Source organism: Lygodium microphyllum, chromosome 14 (genome assembly GCF_053477565.2).
Source record: "Lygodium microphyllum isolate KBCC chromosome 14, Lygodium_microphyllum_v1.1.10, whole genome shotgun sequence".
In the NCBI taxonomy this organism is placed as follows: domain Eukaryota; kingdom Viridiplantae; phylum Streptophyta; class Polypodiopsida; order Schizaeales; family Lygodiaceae; genus Lygodium; species Lygodium microphyllum.
The window spans coordinates 31363676-31388696 of NC_141148.1; the positions used below are offsets into that span (position 1 = coordinate 31363676).

Genomic DNA, 25021 nt, shown 5'->3' on the forward strand with positions numbered 1-25021 from the left:
CTTTTATTTTGAGCTCTTTTTACTTCTTTGCCCTTTAGTCCATTTGAAAATCTCAATATCAAAATCTTGTACATTACATTTCTAGAATAATCTTAGTACATGGAAATGGCAATAAACCAATATTCTATGGTATTTGCTAACTTCCCCACTTACCTTCTAACCTTTTTTAGCACTCTTTTTGCCAAGCTTTATTGTTAGTTTATGTTCACATTGAGCATTGCATTCTTTATACATTGAAACAATTTAATTCAATGGTCTCACTCAAAGAAAGAATGTGTCTTTCTACACATTATGTGACTTGACTCCAAATGTCAGTTTTGCATTTCTCTTGCTTTTATTGTGGATATTTATGGTTTACACCTTCTAGTCGGCCATCTTATTGATAATACAACATTTTTCGAGTAATAGCCAATGTCCATATGACAGCCCGCAAAAGTTGTGGAATGGTAGATGTGTTATTCCATTCTATAATGGTTTAGGTAGCTTAGTCATTTGAATTCTTTTGTAAGCTTGACATGAGGGAAACTTAAGAAGTCACGGGTTCAAATACCTTAGCAAAAGGTTCCTCTCTTTTATATGATGATTGTTCTATATATATATATATATATATATATATATATATATAGAGAGAGAGAGAGAGAGAGAGAGGGAGAGAGAGAGAGAGAGAGAGAGAGAGAGAGATTAAGTGATATATTAACGTCTGCAAAAGGCCAAACTGACTCTGCCCTGCTGCATCGCAGGAATGGCTGAGACATTGGAGTGTAGATCGAGGAACAGTTTGTGTGAGGTCTTCTTAGATTTACAAATGGCTGTCTGGCGGTATGTAGGAGCCATGCTCACATCTAAAAGAACCACCCAATTTTGAAGAAAAAATGAAAAAGAGACAGGTTCAGCAGATCAGTGACCTTAAGGTCTTGAGTTCTTACCCTGCATTCCATGTGGTCAGAGAATGTAGAAATGGGAATAAAAAGGGAAGACTAATGGTGTAGGCTCTGGGATAACATAATAAGATCAATGACCTTAAGGTCTTGAGTTCTTACCCTGCATTCCATGTGGTCAGAGAACGTTGAAATGGGAATAAAAAGGGAAGCCGAATGGTGCAGGCTCTGGGATAACAGAATCATAATGAAAGATCTATAGCTTTTGCTCTTCATTGCTTTTGTAATGAAGTGCCATTACTTCTCTGCCAGAATGGCAATTGACCCCACTGAACTGCTGGATCGATGCTATTAATTCTCGTCAGAATGGAAATTCAAAATGCCAGTTAATCTGACACAGTGAACTGCTTGACCAATGCTATTAATTCTCTGTCAGAATGGCAATCCAAAATGCCATTTAATCTGACACTGTGAACTGCTTATTTGTTTCATTTAGATCAGTGTGCAATGGAGACTTCAGCAATTTCCTTCTGAACGGGAGGATCTGGATGCTTCTCATCCTCCCCTGAGACATTTCAAAATTTCAAACTGTTTTCTTAAAATCTCTACAAAGTTATAACAAAGCCTTGTATTTGGAAGAGGAATTTTTCGTCCCACTACCATTTTGAAGAACACAATTGCCAGCCCAGGCTGAAATGAACTTGTCTCTTCCTGACCTGCTGAATAGGGCAGGCACAATATATATACTTTGCCAGTGAATTGAAGTAGCTTCTGCACTAGCTTATCTTGTGACCCACAGCATTTTTTCTCTTGGTTCTTGATTTGTAAACAGTGCTGTTTTGACTGTTGCTGCCTAAAGCGAAGAGATAACTTTCTTAAATCTGGTATAGATTGTTGCAACTCAGGAGTCTCCTTAAACAAGCACTCTTGAAAGTTTGTGTACACTAAAGAGTCAAAAGTGTCTCTGAAAAATTTCAAAATTCTAACATCAATGGCTGCTGTACATTACTTTGCACAAACTTTTCCTTCCCAGAAAGGAAGAAAACATTTGCTTCACTGTCCGCCAATGATGCAGGAACCACTTCACCATTTCTGACTGATCACCTTGTGTTCATGAAGCATTTTCATCAGCTTCACAATGAATCACAACATTTAAATTGACAGCATTTTTTGATCGTGTTCCAAGGGTAGCACCCACAACTTCCCAACAATGGTTTTCCAAATCTGTTTGAAATAGCTACAGTTGAAACACATCAATTACAAAGCAAAGAGTGATATACAAAGAAAAGCCACTTGATTCTTGAATGTGAAATTTATAGAATGGGGCAGAATTCAGTTAGTAGGAAATTGATTAAATTGCTGGTGGACTTATGTTGAAGCCAAGGTGGCTTACCTTCCTGCAAGCTGATGCTTGCGTTTTAACAGTGTCATGGACAGCGAATTGTCCTGTAGTTGAAGTGATTGATTCATTCCAAGCAAATAACAAACAGAAGTTTCTCAGTAGCTAGCCCAGAATCTGATATTAGAACTTCTTTCCTTTAAATCAGCAGCAAGGTTGGGCTGTAAACAACTGTTTCACAGTATTGTAGCTCTGGATGTCAATTAGCTTGCACTTTCCGCACCAGTGCTAAAATTGGCTATTGGTGGCATTTCGACATCCGAAGCTGGCCCTTCTAGAAAACCCACTGATGTTGACTCTCGCAAAGGCCCTGAGTAAGGTTCTCTCACTCTCTTGGTTTTGTATTTCTGCACAAATCAAAGATATATGTCAAATGATGCATAGCAATCATGTAGTAACAAGTTAAACGTTGACCAAATGTTTACCATTGTCCCAGAGATAGGTCCATCAGATGCATATGTACTCTTTGCTTGTTGAATGGCCGTGAAAATTTTCACAGCTTGATCAGTATTTGGTTCACACTTGACCATGCGAACCGGTTCTCTTGAATCAAAGATATGTGCATCCTGTGGACTGTTCCGCAGATACAGAACCAAACGTGATGGCAAATTATCATAGATGTCATGTTTCCCACACATCAACTCCATGGTCTTTAAGTCCTTCCATGTAACATCCCAAAGCACTGAGCATGGATCTTTCTGAAGGTCCAGTTTCTTCTGTGCTATAATACTGCTTGGGGGCTGAAAAAGTTAACAGTGTATTAGAGAAATCTGTTTATGTAATAAGTAGCTTTGTAGGATTATGAGTGTGTCAGGCTAGCTTACTTGCAGTAAAATAACTCGACGATGCGTGATTATCAAAGTCCGCCCTTTAGGAAGATTGTAATGATCTTCATATGCATCTGATACTGCAAACTTCCCACGAATCTTAAATATATCCATTGGCCCAAATATTGATCCACCCTCAGCAAGTTGCAAGAGTGTCTGCAATGTTGTTGAAGATCAGGGATCAGATTAAATACTAGCTGAAACTAAACCAATATCTTAGCCAAGTACATAGGAATCTTCAGTAAAGTTATCCTATGCTTCCATAATTGTTCATCTCTGTAAAAGCTTAGACACCTTGGAAACTGTACTTTCTTTAAAACAACACACCACCTTGTATACTTCCTTTCAGGTTGTCAATATCAAGAGCTTGTTTTCGCATAAGGCCATACCTTCTTGAATGCTTTTATGGTCCCAAGGGACTAGACATGTTAGATACTGTAACCTCAAACAACAATCTCTCTGTTATACAGTACCTGGCCTTGAGCCTTGTAGGCATCATATGGGCGCAAGATGTTGTCAGCCCCAATAACACGAGGGAGACGATGTCGTAACAGTGCTGCTTCAGAAGTAATCACTGCAGCAATCTTCATCTTCATGGCATTTGCTCCTTCTGTTGTTTTGGAAAGCAAATCTAATACACCACTTACAGGTTGGGCCGCTACTCCAATGATACCCTTACCGACACCTTGTACAAAGCCTTCCATTCCAGAAGACTTTGCTCCCTCTAATGGTTTTGTGAGAATGCCAGTAACACCTCTGAACAATCCTTTTCCAAATGCTTCTGCTCCTTCCCGAAAACCATCACCAAACCCTTCTACAGCTGCTTTTGTATCCTGCATTTCACAAATATGACAAAAGTTTGCAATTAAAACTTTGATCTATCAGAAAAGGTCACTAAACATGCTTTATATTTCTCCAGTTCTCACCTGTTTCTGACGGCTTTTGATGAATTTTTTATCCATGGACAAAGCAGCTACACCCTTGCTCATGTGACCCAAAGCACTACTTGCATTGCCAAGAATATCCACACCAGAAAGAAGTAAGAGAGGATGGCTGAGAATATCCTTCCGCAGCCCAGATATACAAGCAACCAAAAGTGCACTTTGGCGCATGCAAACATCCTCATGAACACGAGCGGCAATTCTAACCTGTTCACAAGAATTTCCAATAGTATAAATACATTCAGAGGCAGCATTCTAAGTTCAATACTTATGAACTTGAAATTGGGTATAGCGATGACTAGAAAATCATAATTGATGACCTGCATATCATCAGTGTTCCCAAGAGCTGTCATTAGTGATGCCCAAAATCCTAAAGCACCTCTAGGCCGCTGACTAGGTGCCATTGCTAATGACACTTTGAACCGAATCTCTGATGTGTTTACAAGCCTGCAAAGCAAGCATTTATTGCATCATTTCATATATCTACATATGCCGACTGGGCAGCTCCATTAACCAACACTATATCTGAAAACCCATTGACCCTGATTCAAACATGAGTTATTGCACTTGGCACTTACTAACCAATATTCATGTTATAAAAGTTTACAGAAGGATGATGCCAATGGCCATTACTGACAGTACGGAATGAACAAAATGAAATGAGACCAGAGAGAAAAACAAGCTATATGATGGTTAACCTTGTAAATGGTTTGCAAATTTAGGCAAGCTAGATAATGGTTAACCTTCTAAATGCTCCGAGAAATAAAGGCAGCTCACTTAAAACGACAGATAACTCAAAAATTTCAGACTAGCATGAAACAACCTGACAAATGAAAGTTAATCTACCAAGACTTGAAGCTAGAATCATGCACAAAATCAGGCCTCTCCTATATCTAAAACTGGCAGTAACAGGTTGGACTAGAGTCTCAATGAGGTTGACTGAGTGAGATAAGGAGGTGGTGGCTCCTAGGGAAGACACATTTCTCTTCTAGAGCATGTTGTTCACTTGGGATCAAGCTATTTCTCACATATGTAGCCTGCTAGTAAGGTGCATTGATAGTTAGGTCGTCTTCAAGTGTTAACCTTAGGGTATTTCTTATGGTGGGTTCATAGTTCAAAACATGTTTCCCATCCTAATCCATGGTCATTGAGTCTTCTATCGATAAATGTTGGATTGCTTTGTTTCCCATGTTACAAAGCTATTTGCTTACTATGCCTGCATGACACTGTTCAAGCGGCAGAAAATTCTCATTAAGGATATACGCTGACCAAAGGTTGAGACATGATATAAAATTTGTAGAGAGAAAAGGTGCCATGGACACAGCTTATTAATCTCCCCAAACTTTTGGATTTACCTTATATGAGCCTTGGTACTTGACTGTGAAATTGGAAAAAGTGCTACAGATTTTCAGAATTTGAATGTATGTTTCTGTTTGGTGTTTGTCAGGAGAATAAGTCCTCAAGTGCAGTGTGGAAAGTGGATAAGAAATGCAAGACATTGCAATAAAGCTAATTTCCAGAACATGCATCTGTCACTAGAAAATCATAACACATGAAAAAGAATCTTTACCCTAGATAGATGATAGGATCGACAGCGACATCAGTGGTTTGACTACCAGTCAAGCGGCCGAGGTTAAGGTGCTGAAACATCTGATGCAAACGCCATATTATTGGCTCATGTATATTGATAAGAAAAGCTGTATTAACTGAACTAGGGCCCTGCAAAAAACATAACATCCTCCCTTTAGATGTCATTGATTACATAAATTTACTTTACATATTTGTTTCAGAAAATATTACAGGGAAAATGAAACTTGTGGACCATTATTTTCCATCAACTGACCTGTATTCCGATATAAGGATATACATATTGGTCTGAGGAACCATTGGTCTGTGAAGTTATTGTGCATTTAAATATGAAATCAAGTGGGTTTCCAGACACTTGTGGCCGAAAAAGAACAGGCATTGGAGTTAATGGTAGCTGGTTATCCACTTGAAGGCTATCAACTCGAACTTTAAACCTGAATCAAGCAAATAATTTGATGCTTCATAAAAGGAACTTCACAAAGACAAACCATTACCAATCTGTAAGCATTATTGTCAGATTGCAGAAATTATAGTATCCATGTGCAGGTATTCATATTGAAAGCTTGAATCACTTAATCACTTGCAGTTGACATTCCCACTGGAATTAGTTGGTATATTGGTGGCAGCCTATCATATTGAGGACTTCCACCTGTGCAACCATGATAGGTCAGACAATTGTTTTTAAGGAAAGGGTTGTGCAATCATGTGTAAACCTACAAGAAATGTACACTTGCAAACAAAGATGCACGTCAGATTCTAGGCTGGAGAAGGCTTATATATGCAATGGGGCTTTGCTTTATCTCCACAGGTAAGTGGCAGGCTGTTATGTAAGGCCTACTTGGGTATTGGTGCAAGGCAGTGACGTTGGTTCACAACAAAACACTTCTGTATCGGCATGCAAGTTTTCGATGCATTGATTGAGGGGAAGATCATTTGGCATCAGCAAAATAACATTAGAAACAAACCTGGTTATTTGGTGAATCGTACATGTTCTGTTGTTTTGTGGCTAGTTGTCTGCTGACAATGAGGTCACTTAGTATGAGCATGCCCCAAAGACTAGCGTGATCTTGTAGTAGTGAGCATGACTGTATGAGTCTTGGGGCAATAAGGAGTACTATGACAGGCATTCGAGTAACATCTAGAGTTTGCATAGAGTGACCACACAAGATGTCCCACAAATGCCCATGAGACATTGCAAAATAAGCTCCTAAGTCCTTTTTTGGACTCCTTAACTGCCCTAGCCTTAGGACCTATTCACACTAGAAGACCCCTTAAACCACCCTAGCCTTTGGCAAAGAGGCATGGCAGTCAATAGACAATCGTAAATCCTGCAGACACCCATCTAGGATGTTTATGGATGTCAAAAATTTGCATAAGCATAATCAAGCATGTTTAACATGAGGTCTATTAATGGTCTATTACTAATGAACTTTTGAACCACCTTAAACTGGAGACCACTTACAAACTCAAGTATTAGGACAGAGGGCATGCATGTGTATGTGCATTTGTAAGTGTATGCATGTGCACAAGTGCATATACACAATATGCATGTGCAGTACACAGGCATGTGTGGGTGCAAGCGCCTACATGTAAGTTCCACCACTGGTTACACAATCTAGACTAGCTGATTGGTGTTTGCTGCATGATCTATCTGCAAGTAGACCATGATTTTCAGAACATATATTCGATATTTTTCCATTGCCATAGATTACAAATCATGTCAACCCCACTACACGTGCTAAATAACGAGTGCAAGAAATGATTAAGCAAGATGTACTACAAACATGCTTATTCCTAATTGATGAACAGCAAGAAACAAATGGTGGATGTATCAGAATGATGAGTGTACTGCTGAAACTTTTCTCCTATCACGCCAGGGTCTTAGTAACTTGTGAAAGTAGAGGTTTTGGTGAATTGCACATGAATGAAGACTAATAAATTTGGTACTTTATTGTGCTCTACTTCAGCTGGTGGACATGTTATGGCATACCGTAGGTCTTCATTCCTGGAGATAAAAGCGTGTATAGATTTGCTTGGGGACTCCGATAATTCCCAAGTAGGAAGAAAATATTTTGAGCAGAATGAATACGAGCTTGCAGCAGACAAATGCAGTGGATTTGTGGCATATCATTGCTTCTGACAAGCATCGCTACATCTTTTCATCATGATTTTGAAAACATGACTTGGACTGTCTGAAACTGGTTCGAAAAGCAATGATATGGCCTTTTACTTGGGATTCAGGGTATCCTGCATGAACCATTAGATGACAAACAAACAATGCAAACATTCAATCCCTCTATCTGTAGTATGTAAAGGTTAGTGGCTCCCTTTCATACTGAAAGATCTACCTGTATATAGTGCGCACACCACATGAGAATGCATGTGTATACATACATTGTGTATGGACGTGTTGGAAAAGAAATTGATGTCGTTGTAAAAGGAGATCAATGTATGAACTAAACACCCTGAAAAATCTTGCTTTGTATCCTATTTTGGTGGTGGCAGAGATGCTACCCCACATCTCTCTGACTGTGATCTGACAGAAAATCCATCTGATGCTTGGGTGGTAGGAACCCGCCAACACTTATCTGAATGCCTCCAAGTGGTAGCTTCTTTCAAGGCTCCTTGCCTAGAAGATGGCATCTAACAATGAGATTCATGAGTAAAGCTCTATTCTAACAATTCAATTCAATGATCCCTAGCCTGCCTCTGAATCTCAGCATCATAGCTTGGTACATCTAGACAATGAGATGCATGGAGGCCATTGACCCATAGCTCGTTTCTATCAGAGGTCCTGACCATGGAGATTGCAGGAAATCATGAGCATGAGTCAGATCCTTGCTGCCCTTTTTCAGGCACCTTTTTAACTAGAGCCATGTGCGCAGTTTTTAATAAAGGATGCAGGACTGGCTGTTGTACTGGCCTTGTACTAGACAGCTCCCTTGAGGAGATAGCCCGGAAGCTGTTAATCCGTGTCCTTGAATTGCCATTTCATATACTGCATTGTGTATATACCTTTTAACAGAAATTTATTAAGACAAAATGTGATCTAAATTCATTAAATTTGGTGCATGACAAGAATTGTACTACATTTCACCCTAAAAAGATTCAAAACCTGCTTGTCCCGGAACCAAGACCAGTTGCAAAGGAGAAAGTAAAGTTCTGCATGGACATGTATAAAAGCTCCTCAGGAGTGTGATCAACCACAGAGATGCCGAACTCTGCCAATTCAAGTGACAAGTAAACTTGTTCTTCTGTGTCACGAGTTTGAAAGTTCTGCTTTGTATCATGCAAGGATAGAAGCTCCTGAGCTTTTGATTTTGAGAAATTTCCAGCAGCAGCAACAGCTAGCTCTTTATTGCTTGGCATCCAGTCAACCACCTTCACTACTTGTGTGGAGCCTTCCCTTTGACATTTCACACGGAGAGCTGTCACAGGTGTGCCATTGGTTGCAGTTGGCTGATAATCTGCAGTTTCGTCAATCCTGTATTTTCTGGACTTTGATGCATCCGCACCATCAACATTGATTTCAAGCTGGTGATCTTTCTGAAGATCTTCCCATGCAAAAGGTATAGCAAATCCTGGTTTAAGCAGTTGCCATGTATCACAGCCACCTGATTGGCGGAAACGAATAGACAAGGCCAGTGAATGGTTTTCAATTCTGCATCAATCACAGTCACAGAATACTAAGATAAAAATGTTCATAGATTGAAAATTTTCTTGTTTAAACAAATAATGGACCCAATCATAATGCCAATGGACACATCAATGAAAATACCTACCGGTAAGGACAAGTGAAACAAATGGGTCGAAAGATAACCAAGAAACGGGATTCTGTAGTTCCATTTCGAATTTCAGCTCTGATAAGCAAGACTTTACTTTGATCTTCACTACACATTATAACGTGTGATGTTCCCTCAGTGTTAACAGTGAATGAAGAGCTCCAGTTGTAACCATCCACACAAACCTGAATGAAAGACATTTATCAATTACAGAAGAATGGGAGAAGAAAGATCACACAATTCAAGCTCTTTATCCATGTTACCTTAATCACCTCAGGTTCAAAAGCTGACTGCCAGAAGAAAACCTTCGGTGGGTCATTTGGGTTCAGCAGCTCAGCATGGTCAAGGTCAGCTTGTCGCAAATAAAGTGGGCAACCGAGCCGATTCACAAACAGTGTGTGTGGTTGGAAGTTCACCACCTAGGTTCAGTATGGCAATTAAGCAGTGTTGATAGCATATCATTCACCACAAAACGATCAACATACTCTGTTATCTGAGCCTTGTTGAATTTCTGATAGAGCAAAAACTAAACAAAAATGAAAGAACATTTCCTTCTAAGGTAGTATCTGACAACTTAAGCTTCTGTTCAATATGTCAGCATCATCCTCACACATAAAGGAGCTGCGGTGAGGCCCAACAATAAATCCAAAAAGAAAATGAAGAGTCCAAGGCTGCATAAGAAAAGTACAAGTAAACTTGGCATCATGCTGTCTTTTTACTCGAAACCCTTATGATGATGGCATGGTCTCACAATATCTTGGTTGAGAACTTCACTTCACGATATCCTTGATCTCTCTTGGTAAGTTTCACAATTTCTGAATGTCCCCATTTTATTGTAAAAAATAAGCCAAGAATATGCCTCAGCACACAATCAACTCATCTACAGAAATTAGGTCTGCATAGATGTCTAAATTGCCCAACATGGTCCCAATTGGCTAAAATAATATGGATAACAGCTACAACTAGATGAGATTCATCTACAGAATGCATCAATGTCTAAATTTCCCAACATGGTCCCAATTGGCTATATTTATATGGACAAGATCATCCACTATACTGGTGATAATCTGTGCCATAAAGACCTGGAACCCAGGAATTGGGTACACATTATCGTCCTCCACCATTTAGTAAAGCTGGTGACAATCTAGGAAAGCTTGATTAAAGGACATCCACTAGAAATAACAATTGGCATTTTGATTATTTGTTTTCAGTTATGCGTTTTGATTAGGCATTCTGAGGCTTTAAAAAATGCTTGTGCTTATAAAATCATATGAAACACAGTTAATTGAAAAACATTAGTCGCTAAAGACAGGATCTGCAGGTCAAGGTGGTTCATTTTTGTTAGAATGATTTGCAAATTTTCGATCAGTATAAATGCTATATGCAGTATCATATTAATGTGCTCGAATAATTGTGATCACATCTGTTATGCAATAATTATTTCAGAGATCCATTTCTGTTGAGAGTTGCGATGGATGGGTCATGCAGAATATTGGATAGAACTTTCACAAGAAACCTCTTACCTTTGTTCTCTCTGATGACATACTCAGGAAAACTGACAATTTGTAGTATGCACCACTTGGATCCAATGCCTTTACTACAACTCGTTCCTGAAAAAGCATTCAAAACCTTAAACAAAGTCTTATTGCTAGCTTTGGAGATATCTTACATGAACAACATACACCATTTTTGGTTGCACCTGAAGTTACTTACATTGTCTTCCAAATCTCTAAAAGAAATGCCATCTTTGAAAACATTTGACTGTGATGCTGCAACTGAGATTCCCAGTCGAGGGGAAAGAAGCCCATCATCTGAGCGAGGAGAAAATGGTATAAAGCCTGCTTTACTGTGATGGGCTTGTGGTGACAGCATGGTTGGATTGGTGCCACTGCTTTCTAAAGCTTCAAGGCACTGAACAACTTTTTTCAATCTTGATGTTTTGCTTTGTGGAGTGTGAGATGGTCGAGATGAAGCATGTTTGGCAGCTTTGACAGCCCTCATGAGCCAAGGGGTGTCTGCGTCTGATCCTTTTGCAGGCTCAACCTCAGCAAGACAGTATGACAAAGGAATACCTGCTTTATTGCAGAGCCAATATGGGACAAAAATTCGCAGACTCCTTGAAGAGGTGTTTGTGCCACCAAAATCACGCTCTAAGCTAATTTGCAGTCTCCTGTAAAAAGGACAGGCACTCTGAAGCCACCCAAAAAGGCTAGTGTTACTAAAACAAAGACAAGGTAACATATGGTGCAAGGTTTTGGCCCTACATTGCCACACATGACAACGAACGTTTCACTAACCATAATATTTTCCAAGTAAAAGTATGCTACAAGGTGCACAAAATTACTTCTTTTGATCAGTTGAAGTGCAATGCCATAGGTCAAGAAGAGTTCCCTGAAGAAGTCGGCCCTCAAAATGTTAAAAATATCAACAGGATACCCTTGTCACCATGCAACCCTCTGAAACCCTCTTTGTTCCCCTTGTACACCTTTGAGTCTCACCGATGATGTCAAAAATCCATTATACAAAATGAACTCGTTGCCATGTCCTACGCAAACTTTCTTCACTCTCCTTACATAGCTTTCAGTCTCCCCTTTACTTCATTTTGCTCCCTATCCACTGGTCTGCCAGCTTTCTTTTTCCTTGCTTCTTTCTATTGCTCAATAATTTCTGTCTCAGATTTCTGCTTCCTGTGTCAACAGCCTCATTCACACTCTCTTGAACATCTTTGAGTTTGCAAGGATATGTGCATCACAGGTTTCTAGGGGGAAGAGCTCACATATGGGTGCAATGGGACATTACCTTGTGCATTTCTTTGTGGAGATTTTAAAAATGCACCATCACCCGAGATAATACCACTGCACATTCCACATGCTAGTATTTGGAAAGGGATAATTGGGCTGAAATGACTGCGGTGTTAGAGCTTTGGAACTATATGAATCATGATCAGCCAGGATACACCTTTAATTGCAATGCTTTTGGCCACGTATGGGCCACATTGGATTGCTGGAATCCTCTGCATGTAAATCAATATGATGACTATGTTTGGCAAATCATGGATAGATCGTGCTCAGTTGATGTTTCATGAACTTAATGGTCAGGGTTGTTTTCTGGTATGCAAATGGATGAGGCTCCTTTGGATCAGAGAGAGATCTCCTCTTGATTAATAATAGCTATCCAGAAAATGATGCATGGTTCATGCAGCAGCCTTCCCACCACGTGATCAGGTTTATGAGTATGTGGATATTACTTGGTTTCAGTTTACCCAGCAGATGCAGATAGTGATTCAAGATTATATTTGTTGGTTTATGGGTGAACAAAGGTTGAAACTTGATGGTGCAAGAAGCTAAGCATGTCTGTCAGCATTTGATGGTAATTAATCAACACTGAGAATTGGAGGAAGTTGAAAGTTCTGATTCATTCAAAGCATATTCTCACCGGAAGTGACCAGTGTAAACTTGAAAAATGGATGACTAGGGCAAGACAAAAATGAATTTTGGCACCTGCATTGAGGGTATCAAGGAAAGCATTTTCACTTAGGATGGAGCCTTCGGTGAAAGATGAATAGAAGGGGGACAGGTGCGAATGGGGGACTGTTCTCACCAAGTATAATTGCCGTAATCACTTCTCCGCTCAGAAGAGTGTCCGGAAAGAAGCTCCTCCCCTGAGTCATCAAAGCTTGTGAATTGGTAAGACATCTTCAATCATGCAATCACACAAAAATCTGCGTTTATCAAAGAAACAATTGTCGTCTATGCTGAGGAAGCTCACATCTGCAGCAAGATGTTGTCGCCTGCACTAGGAAGAGGTCACTTGCAAAACGCAAATTTGCGTTTTCTGCGAAAACACAGAAATAGATGCTGCCTAATGCTTGAATGCTGCCGCTTGGGTCATGGAGGTGGTCACCTAGCTGTCAGGAAGATCGGACTGGCAATGGACCACCTGTACAAGCTGTAAACAAAGTAAAAGCAGGCTGAAAATCTGCGTTTTGAAGATTTGGGGTGCTCCGCTGTGATGAAAACTTGCTCTTTTGCAAAAAATCTCCAGATTGTGTCCTCACTTAGGCTTTGATACCATGTGAGAGTGCGCAACAGAAGAGAAACATGAACACATAGAGAAGCATAGAGAGAAAGAGAGAGGAAATAGAAGACGAAGGAAGAATACTGCACTAGAAGAAAAATGCTGATACAATGATGATGGACTGATCAGTCCTTGCACGCAACCCAAAGCGTCAACGAGGGCACTAGATCAGGCTGACGATGATGGCAACACCAAATGTGTGGAGTCGGAGCGTGCACTTGCAAAGGGAAGACTAAAGATTGAAGATTGTGTGTGTGCCAAGTGGGGGAGGGCTGGCTATAAATAACCATAAATGCCCAAATTTGGCTGACTTGCACTAGGAGAGGCCATAAATGCTGGTCGACCAACAATTGTGAGAAGGGGAAGATTGAAGCTCAGTTGAGAGTACACAGTTGATAGTGAAGAGAGTGAGAGAGTGAAGACACGACTCCCAATGCAATTACCAAAAGAGTGTAATACAAGTACAAAGTACAACCCTTAAACCTTAGGGTTGTTAATGTGTGTTCACACCCAAAAGGTGTAAAACACGATAAGTGCTCGAATTGTGTAACATAAGCACATAAAATACAAGAGAATACATCTAGGGGGAAAAAACCTCCCATAAGGAGAGTAAAAAGTGTCCCACTGTTCTATTGTAGATCACCAACACTCCTCTGTGAGCGTAGATGTGAGTCAAACCCAACAAACCCCCCTGGAGTGAAAAGTGATGTGGTAACAATGGATTGTTTCTTGCTGAGCCAAGAAAGAAACAATTTTCACTTGCAGAGTGACGTGAATCAAAATCACCAACCCAATCTGAATCACTGTAAGCATGTAGTTGTAGTGGTCTCCTCTTGGCATAAAGCAATCCAAGAGTCCTAGTACCCTACAAGTAACGAAAAACACACTTCACAGCTTGCCAATGTGACATGCGTGGATTGTGCATATATCTACTCAGGGCTAAAACTACAAACTGAATATTTGGCCTTGTGTTGCATAAATAAATAAGATATCCAACTGTTGGAGCATATGCATGGATATCAAACAAATCATTGTCACCATGCAAGGATAGCTTAAGTCCAGTCTCCATTGGTGTGCAAACTAGCTTACAATCCTATAAGCCAAACCTCTAAAGAAGTCTATCAATATATCTGGACTGTGACAATCCAATGCCTCTAACATCATGAATGAACTGAATGCCCAAATAGTAGTGCAAAGGCCCCAAATCTAACATTTTAAAAGTTTGCTGCAAATTTTCTTGAATGCTGAAATCTAATCAGCATGTGTCCCTATGAGTAGAAGATCATCTATATAAAGATATATGACCAGCAAGGATCCCCCCTCTTTGCATACATAAAGAGTAGACTCTGATGAGCTGTTAATGAACCCTTGGCTGAGTCAAAAAGCATCAATTTTTGCATACCAAGCTTGAGGAGCTTGCTTTAAACTAGACAAAGCCTTTTTTAGCTTACATACGAAGTGTTCGGATGCTTCGACCGCAAAATCAATGGGCTGCTGTACATACACTTCTTCTTGAAGTTCCCCATGATAAAATGCAATCTTAATATCAAGTTGGTGCACAATCCAACCATAATGGGCAGCCAAAGCAACAATTGATCGAAGACATATGACCAGCAAGGATACCCCCTCTTTGCATACGTAAAGAGTGGCTTTGATGAGTTGTTAATGAACCCTTGGCTAAGTAAAAAGGCATCAATTTTTGCATACCAAGCTTGGGGAGCTTGCTTTAAACTATACAAAGCCTTTTCAGCTTACATACGAAGTGTTCGGATGCTTCGACCACAAAACCAATGGGCTGCTGTACATATACTTCTTGAAGTTCCCCATGGTAAAATGCAATCTTAATATCAAGCTGGTGTATAGTCCAATCATGATGGGCAGCCAAAGCAACCATAGATTGAAGACATATGACCAGCAAGGATAGCCCTTCTTTGCATATGATGAGTTGTTAATGAACCCTTGGCTAAGTAAAAAGCATCAATTTTTGCATACCAAGCTTGGGGAGCTTGCTTTAAACTATACAAAGCCTTCTTCAGCTTACATTCCAAGTGTTCAGATGCCTCAAAACCAATGGACTGCTATACATACACTTCTTCTTGAAGCTCCCCATGTAAAAATGCAATCTTAATATCAAGCTGGTGCACAGTCCAACCATGATGGGCAGCCAAAGCAACCATAGGTCAAATGGTAGTCATATGGGATGTAGGAGCAAATGTCTCCTCATAGTCAATGCCTTTCTTTTGCGCATAGCCTTTGGGCACAAGCCTGGCTTTACACTTATCAATGGATCCATTTGCATTTCTTTTCAGCTTATAGACCCACTTTGTACCAATGGCTTTCTTTCCAACACGCAATGTCACTAAATCCCATGTTCGATTCCTTATGATAGAATCAAATTCAGCTTGCATTGCTGCCATCCAATGCACACTTTGTTGTGCATCCTTAAAACATTCAGACTTCTCATCATCAAGTGTGTGCTCTACCATAACAAACTCCATTGTATTACCATGATCATGCAGACGAGCTTGTCTTCAAGTGCAACCGGCAATAGGAGTATCCAAATGACCATCTTTCATAGTCTGCAAGTACCATCTAGGCATTTCCCTAGCTTCTTGATTGTACAAGTTCCTGCTGAATCTCAAATTCAGCATCTTGCTGAATATTCAGATCAGCCATAGGCTGAAATTTTGCATTGCTCAATGGAACAATTGGCTGAACATTGCGTTCATTTACTAAAGCTCTAGTTGTATCACCAAAAGAAATGGGCATCAGCCCTTCAAACACATCATTTGCAGCTTGATACGTATCAAAACCAACAAGGGATAATTCTGATTTTTCATAAAAAACCACATTCCTATCAACAAAGACTTTCTTGGAAATTGGATCATACAGTCTATATCCTTTGCTCTCACTGCTGTATCCTACAAAAATGCATTTAACAACCTTGTCCAACTTCTTTCTTAGCACTTTGGGAATATGAGCATACTTAAAACACCCAAAAGTACGAAAATGGCCAACTGAATGTTTTTGGCTGTTCCAAGCCTCAAAAGGAGTAACATTTTTTAATGCCTTGGTAGGGCCCTTGTTCAAAATATGGCAAGCGCACATAACTGCTTCCATCCAAAATCCATGTGGCAAACTCTTAGCTTTCAGCATACATCTGGCCATCTCTAGGAGTGACTGATTCTTCCTTTCTGCAACCCCATTTTGTTGTGGAGTATATGCAGTAGTATACTGATGGTGGACAATGCCTTTCTGCTTTAAAAAACTATTCAGCATGTAAGACATGTATTTTTCCCCTCCGTCCGAACGAAGAGTCTTAATCCTACAGCTAGATTGATTTTTTACAAGTACAACAAAAGCCAAAAATACATAATACATATTTGTCTTTTTCACCAATAAGTAGACCCAACAAAAATGAATAAAGTCATCAATGAAGGTGATTAAATAATAACATCCACCCAATGACTTTGTCTGCATAGGTCCACATACATCCGAATGCACAATCTGTAATTTGGCAGTTGCCTTAAAAGCAAGATCACGAGGAAACGAGAATCGATGCATTTTCCGCAAAATGCATCCCTCACAAATATGCTCAGGAGGTCTCTCTAAGAGAAGTAGGCCATCTAGCATCTGAGTACGCTGCATAAGTATCAAATTGCCATAGTTGACATGCCCCATGCGAGCATACCATAACTTTGCTTGTGATATAGTAGGAGTAAGAGTAGATGCTAAATAGACTAATTGATTAATCGAGTAGGCATCTAACTCATAGAGTCCATGACATAACAAGCCAGTCAAAACCAAAGTCAAGAATTTTTCCTCTTAGGATTCTATAAGGCCTTTTTTTTTTCCCAAGAAAATTTTTCCTTAGCCCTTTTTCCTTTTCCCCCTCAAAATTCCCCTTGAAGCTATAAGCTCTTTTTCCACCAAAAGGATGTTACCTTAAAGTCTCTTCCTTCCCGGGTCTTAAATTCCTTAAGGGCTCCCTTAGGCCATGCAAAAATAACCCATCTAGCTCTCCCATACCTTGTTTTTTCCCCACATGTAAAAGAAAGGAGAATGTTGAGGGTCGTTTGACACCTTCCTTTCCCACTCAAAAGCCCTCGTAAGGGATTCCACACCTTTTTCCCCGTTCATGCGAGTCTTTACAAAGGCCTTTAAGCCTTCCCCCATGGCTTTAATGGGTCTTAGTCGTGAAAGATTTTGAAACACCCCCTTTTCGAATTCCCTACTTCAAGGAGGAAGCCTTCTAAAACTGTTTTCGATGGACGGTGCAAGTTATTGCAAAAGGGAGCCACAGTGGAATTTCAAAAAGGAGTTGTAAAGCTGCTTCCACGACGGAAAGACTACAATTGCGATGCCTCCTAAGAAAGTCCAAGGCGTAGCCGCGGGAGGGTCGTCTCCTGGCATCCACGTGGACATCTCACCCCAAGTCCAGGTTTTCATTCCTAATTTTTATTTGGTATTGTTATAATTCAATTGTGCAAAGGATAATTGTTGGAAATAGGATGCATTCTTCGTCTTAAAGGCTTTAGAAAAATTAGCTCACGATAGAGAAATTTAGTCATTAATAGTTTCAATAGAACAAGAAAAATAAAGGGAGCATAAATGCATTTCTAGTAATTAGCTTTATGCATTGAAATGAATTAAAAATTAGATTAATATCCATTAAAATAGTATACTTCGTTTAAGCCTAGAAGTATAAACTGCATATCGCACTATTAACCCATATCCTCTTCGCAATGAATCATCATGAAAAGTGCAAGGCATGAAATGATTCTTACGATGCATAACTCTAGGAAATTATCGTTTGTCAACTGCATAAATTATCAAGTAAAAGGTTGCTTGTTCAGCATGAATTTTGTTCGCAAAATTTTAGGAAGATTAGTTGGAATTAACCTAACCTATGCCTGACCTCAAATCGATAAGTTAGGGTTGAAAAATCAATTTACGCATAGACAACGAGTCATGTGGAAATGATCACGTAATTATCTTCTAGAGTTAAACAAATTGGCATAAACCTAAAACACCTAAACCGCGGAGTACACATTTAGAATGAGTTAAATTCCAAGAAATTCACTAGGAAATTAATACGTGACCTAATCGTACGTATTGCTAAAACTGAAACTCCTATACCTTAAATACTTGCCCACATTCACTGAATGTAAGGACATTGAAATGTAATTGGAAAGTGAACTAGGGTTTGTCCCTAAGAATCTTACGAGATGAAACTTGGAACTCTAGGACTGACGACGTCAGCCTAACGTAATCAGGAACAGATTGTTTCGTGACTCCGTTCAATGAGTAGAATAACTCTCATAGATCGATGCGACACTTACGCAGCAAGTGTGGAGTCACATGATCTTGTGATTGGATCACAAGGGAATGGCCAAATTCTCGCAACGAGGTTGGCAGGTCCTTACGTAAGTTATCTTGCAAGAGGATGAATAATCATCTTAATTTAGTATCTTTCTTGAGTAAAGAAGATTGATTGGAAGCTAAAGACTAGCCGATAAACTGAAATAACCTATGAACTTAAGGGGTTAACTAAGTCGGGTTAATAGGGTACGCCCTAACCCACGATATAGGGGATCTTGCCAAGTTGCAAGTCATCTCGGATCGAGTGCTGGACGCATTCGAAAGGAAGGATTCATTCCTTAGCAGTTTGCCAACAAAAATGATCAATGGAAATGTTTGTGCTTGCTACAGCTTTTAGAGCACTGTTTGGCTTTGTTTAATCAATGAATTAAAAGATAAATGGACATCTATACTTCAGGTTGAAGGCTTGCAGGGAGAGGCAGCTTCAGTTATCCCTGATTGCCTGCTTGACCCTAACCAAGGGGGTTGTTAACCGCGCCAGAAAAGTGGACCGAACCCGCCGCGAGAGGTCTCTCCGTTAAACGCTACTTGGAGCAGGAGGATACTTGGGTGCCAAGGGGAGACTTTGGCCGTAAATCCCTCGCCTTCCGTGCCCTGCATAAGAGGCTAACGTGAATCGAGATTGGATCTTGAGGCCCGCATACTAGTCTATGGGCGGAAACTTAGATTAGTGATCCCTGTGGATCGCTGGATAGTCTTCGGGCGGATTGTGGATAAGCCTACGGGCTGGACTTTCTGTATTTCAAAGATAAATATGATAACCTGTTAATAAGGAACTTGTCTGATATTGTTTTTCTATGTCAAGTGATATGATTACGTGAAAGAACCAGTGCCTAACGGGCTAATTAAAGAAGCTGATTGTTACATGTCCAACTAAATGTGCTAGGTAATTAAAAAACTAAAACAACTCGAGAAAAGTGTGGTGGATGTGGCCATAGGTCCCTACGGATAGGTGGTCCCGGTTGGCCGAGAACTTTTCTCAAATCACGATGGACAACAGGAAGATTGTCAAAGAACACGAACAACAAAAGCGTTGATCTAGAGTTATGATTGATCCTGATTTACGCTGTTTTAGGGGAACGGAATGGGACTATGCCTTATGATAGAGAGGTTGAGCTTTGCATCCCTCTCGTTTCCCATTCTCCTTGAACCAAGTGCAGGGTGAATCCGCTTCGGATCTGACATTTCTGCGTAAAGTAGTTCGCTTGGGTCCGAAGCTAGTTGCTGTTAGGAAATGACCAATAAGAAAAACTATATATCACTTTCTCAAGAGTGGCTCATGGCTTGATTTGATGTTGTTTAGACCTTCTAGGAGTTTTGGGCTTGATGCACAAAAATAGAGCTTACAGTAAGTAAGTTTGGGTGTAGGACAATGTAAACATATTTAAATAATATAATTTTTTATGTTTGCAAGCATGAAATAGAGAGAGATCAGTGTGAGGGCACCATAGTCTTGAGATGCTTGGGAGATTAGGATCAGGATAGTCCACGATCCTTCGAATAGTTAGTAGATTTGGAATTCTTACATCAAGATGCGCAAGGTGCTCCAAGAGTGTGATTCAAAGGAAAGAGAATCCAAAGTTTTCAATCTAAAGAGTAAGGTTTATATACAAGAAGGAAGAGGAGGAGCTTGACATGAATTTAGCTTTCCCCTAGCTTTTTTTTGAAAATTCTTTTTTTGAAGAGGTCTCATTTTTTCCAGCAAACATCTGCTCAACTGTAAGCCATGCTTCACGTGAAGAAGTTGCATACCGTATGTGCAGGATTATAGACCATTGAATTGCCAATGCAATCAGTGATAGTGCTTGAGCATCCCGTGTGTCGCAAGCCTTTTATGTTGTTGATCTCTGGGAAAGTGGTTGAGCTAGAGTGGGCCTTTGACCATGTCCTCTTAGAGAAGGTGTTGTAGGAGCCATAATTCCAAGAAAAACTGCTTCACCACTAACATAATCCCAAATATTTTTCATAATCAATACATTCTTCATCATGAAAGACAATGGAGAATAATTATTACTATCCAATCTATTCTCCTTGGATACATATGTGAATACATTACTTTGTCCTTGGATACATATGTGAATACATCACTTTGTCCTTGATTGGTCATAGCAAATGTTACCGTTTCAAAGAGTACAAGAGCAAGAGCTAAATCTAGAACCCCCCTGGAAATTTGAAAATTTCCAGAAATTACAACATGCACCGAGCTATAATTGACAATTTGTCACACTCTATCAAAACTATCCAATACACAAACAATGCTCAACAACACAATTTCAGTCTATTTCAGACTGAACCAGAAGTACATGTGCCAATGCGTGTTGAGTATTTCACTTACGCCTCACTTATGCCTACCCTCACATAGGAGTGTCGGTGATCAGTAGGACATTGGGGCACTTTTTACTCTTGGTATGAGAGGTTTTTTCCCCCCAAACTTATTGTCTTATTTCGTATGTGCTTCTGCTACACACTCAAGGGCACTTATCGTGTTCGGGTGTGAACACCCCCTACAACCCTAAGGTTTAAGGGTTGTACCTTGTACTTTCAGTTTACACTCTTTCAGTCTATTGCATTGGGTGTCGTGCTTTACTCTCACTGTGTCTACTGCACATTGAGCTGAGCTTTGATTCTTTATCCATCTCACATTTGGTATCAAAGCATCGGGTCTCTGTTCAGCTCAGCTCAGTTTCTGCTCAGGTTTAGTTCTGCTCCTAACACCTACAAAGTGCTGCCCTATGGTGCTTGTTGTGCAGTCTCCCAACCAGCACCAGTCAGCAAAGGAGCCTGTCAGCAGGTCATCCTGCACCTGCTAGGCCACAATTTACTTCGCCCGCTCAGACTACTTGCCACCAACTTGGTGTATTGTGCTCAGTTTGTCTGCTAGCTTGCCCGTATGTACAGGTCGTCCTGCACCCGCCAAGCCCTGTGTTGTGCCTTGCCAGCTGTGTCAGACAACCTGTTAGCTTCCTCCATGCTGCCTGTGCCTAAAAGAACCACCCACCAATGTGTTGTATGCCTGCTCCCAGGCCATTGTACCTGTGCCCTGACAGTGCCCCAAGCTCCGGGCCCAGTGCCGTCTGGTCCCTGCGTTGTCACCTGGTCCTTGTACTTGTGCTGCCTCTCCCTGCTTGCACCTGTACCTACGCCTGCGATTGTACCTGGTCTCCTTGTGCTTCCTTGTGGCTCCCCATGCCTCATATTTATAATGAATTAGAGAAGAGGGGATGTGGCTGAGAACGAGAGTTCTTGGTGGAGGGACTCTTGGAAAACTCAGTGATCTGATGTTTAACTCATAAATCCGATGGTTCCATTGGCTCCAAAAGGGGGGTAAAATCCTAAGATACTTGATTAGAAAGCTTTCAGATCACTCATTCTTTCTCTCCCCGTTTGAAGTGCTGTCTATTGCCTGTAGACTGCGATTGTAATGCACATGATTTTGCCAATCTCTCTCTTTATTTTTTTCTTTTTATAAAATCTCCAAAACTAACTAAAACATCACTTGTCTTTTCTTTTAAATGACATCTAGTTCTAGGGTCACAAACTACTTGGGTCCCATGGGGAGGAGTCGGCAGTATCTAGCTATAAGCTAACATTGATAACTAGTCCATGTTACCACTTAGTACCTTAATAAAAGAACATATAAAAGACTATGCTAGAAAGTAAAGATTGCTTACACATGTTTATTAACACACTTAAACCAGTTTGAAAAAAAATTAGGCTTTTGCATTTTTGAGGGATAGATGGTTCTCCATAAAAAAAGAGCCTCAATAGATAGTAGAAAAGTCAACGAGACTTTACTATGCCCTATTTTGTGAGGCTACAACCCATTTTTGGAGTTCATACATCTTACACATAAATTGTAAAAAATAATGTTCTTGACAAATAAGCATACCACAATTCTTAATAGCTACAAAAGCATATAAAGTTTGTTTCCATATGACAAAAGAGTGAAGCCAATGCGATTGGACTTTCTAAGCCAAGAAATATGTGGGGTAGATAGGCAAGTGACAATGAGTAAGCCTATGATAAAAAATGGAGTTGTTCCAATATCTTGATGAAGGCACGCCTTGCAAATCTCATATTTGGTTAAGAGTTCTAGTGTATTCCTCGATTTTGGTCGAGATTTTTGAAATGTTGTGGATTGCAAGTCACATTGGATGATGACAGATGCATGGTGAGAGACAAACAACACATGACTTTGGTGTTGACTGGCACTTTATGTCATGGGTTATATGAGTTGGATGCTCTTTCAGTTGATCAGTCAAAGTACTTGGCATCCACTCTTACTCCTGCTATGATACGCGCAGAGTTATGGCATGCTCGAATGGGGCATGTGAACTTTGGTAGCTTGATGCTCTTACAATGTACATAGATGCTAGATGGATTACCTCTACTAGAGAGACCTCCTAAACAGTTGTGTGAAGGATGTATTTTGGGAAAAATACATTAGTTTTCGTTTCCCTGTGATGTTGCTTTTAGAGCCACAGCTAGGTTGCAGTTAGTGCATTCATATGTTTGTGGGCCTATGCAAACAAAGTCATTGGGAGGATGCTACTATTTTGTGACTTTTATTGATGACTTTACACGATTCTGCTTGGTCTATTCTTTCGAAAAAAAGTCAAAAGTGTATGATGCATTCTTGGCTTTTGTTGCACTTATTGAGAACCAATTTGGTTGTAAAATTAAGACTCTCCGTTCAGACCAAGGGGGGGAATACATGTCCTCTATGTTGAATTCTTTTTTGAAGCACAAGGGCATTGTCCATCAGTTCACTACTACTTATACTCCACAACAAAATGGGGTTGCAGAGAGGAAGAATCGGTCACTCATAGAGAAGGCCAAATGTACGCTAAAAGCCAAAGAGCTTGACACACAGTTTTTGGATGGAAGGTGTCGTGTGTATGCTTGCCCTGTTTTGAATAGATGCCCCACCAAAGCATTGAAGAAAATTACACCTTTTGAGGCTTGGAATAGACGGAAACCTTTTGTTAGACACTTTCGTACCTGTGGGTGTTTTGCATATGCACATATTCCACAGGTACTCAGAAAAAAGTTGGATAACAAGGCTGCCAAATGCATTTTTATGGGATATATGAGTGAAAGCAAAGGCTATAGACTATATGATCCTGTCTCTAAAAAGGTGTTTGTCAGTAGGGATGTAGTATTTGATGAAAAATCAGAATTGTCCCTTGCTGGTTTAGACACATATTAGGCTGCCTGTGATGTGTAGAAGGGCTGCTGCCCATTACATTTGGTGATTCAGCTAGAGTTTCAACAAGTGAACTCAATGTTCAGCTAGCTGCTCCATTGGAAAATGCAGAGAATCAGCCATTTGCTGATTTGAATATTCAGCAAAGTGCTGAAACTGAAATTCAGCAAAAGCTATGCACAATCAGCAGGCAAGACAAATGCCTAGATGGTATTTATAGACTATGAAAGATAGTCATCTAAATGCACCCATGGCTGGTCGTACTAGAAGGCAAGCTCATATGCATGATACTGCACATACCATGGAGTTTGTTATGGCATCAAGCACACTTGATGATGAGGAGTCTGAATGTTTTGAGGATGCACAACAAAGTGTGCATTGGATGGCAGCAATGCAAGCTGAATTGGATTTTATTTATCATGGGATTTAGTGTCTTTGCCCTTTGGGAAGAATTAGAACAAAATGAGTTTACAAGTTGAAAAGGAATGCAAATGGATCCATTGACAAATATAAGGCAAGGCTTGTAGCTAAGGGCTATGCATAGAAGAAAAGCATTGACTATGAGGAGACATTTGCTCCTACTTTCCAAATGACGACCATCAGGTCTATGATTGCTTTGGCTGCTCATTATGGATGGACTGTGCATTAGTTGGATATTAAAACTGCATTTTTACATGGGGAACTTCATGAGGAAGTATATGTACAGCAGCCCATTGGTTTTGCAGTTGAGGGATTGGAACACTTGGTTTGCAAGCTGAAAAAAGCTTTATATGGTTTTAAACAAGCTTCTAGAGCTTGGTATGCAAAGATAGATGCTTTCTTGCTTGGCCAAGGGTTCATAAACATCTCATCTGAGTCTACCCTTTACGTATATAAGGAGGGGGGATCCATGCTGACCATTTGTCTATATGTTGATGATCTCTTGCTTATAGGGACACATGT

The 25021-nt window shown here is 40.1% G+C and overlaps 1 protein-coding gene across 3 annotated transcripts in view; it reads right to left on the minus strand.

The window, feature by feature from the left end:
• Positions 1-586: 586 nt before the first annotated feature.
• LOC148025458 (calcium-dependent lipid-binding family protein) overlaps positions 587-25021 on the minus strand; it is a 222825-nt gene continuing 198390 nt past the window's right edge. For 2 of the 3 annotated variants that reach the window (XM_087692591.1, XM_087692590.1), the window contains exons 54-67: positions 11128-11584; positions 10938-11024; positions 9678-9833; positions 9415-9599; positions 8748-9293; positions 5889-6066; positions 5616-5764; positions 4366-4492; positions 4031-4252; positions 3578-3937; positions 3102-3260; positions 2703-3017; positions 2272-2624; positions 587-2102 (exon numbers count right to left, since the gene is read on the minus strand). In XM_087692591.1, the coding sequence (XP_087548717.1) occupies positions 2481-2624; positions 2703-3017; positions 3102-3260; positions 3578-3937; positions 4031-4252; positions 4366-4492; positions 5616-5764; positions 5889-6066; positions 8748-9293; positions 9415-9599; positions 9678-9833; positions 10938-11024; positions 11128-11584 (3085 nt within the window). In that variant the 3' untranslated portion in view covers positions 587-2102; positions 2272-2480. Of the gene's footprint in view, positions 2116-2271; positions 2625-2702; positions 3018-3101; positions 3261-3577; positions 3938-4030; positions 4253-4365; positions 4493-5615; positions 5765-5888; positions 6067-8747; positions 9294-9414; positions 9600-9677; positions 9834-10937; positions 11025-11127; positions 11585-25021 lie in introns of all 3 variants that reach the window. The other variant, XM_087692592.1, reaches the window with a different exon arrangement.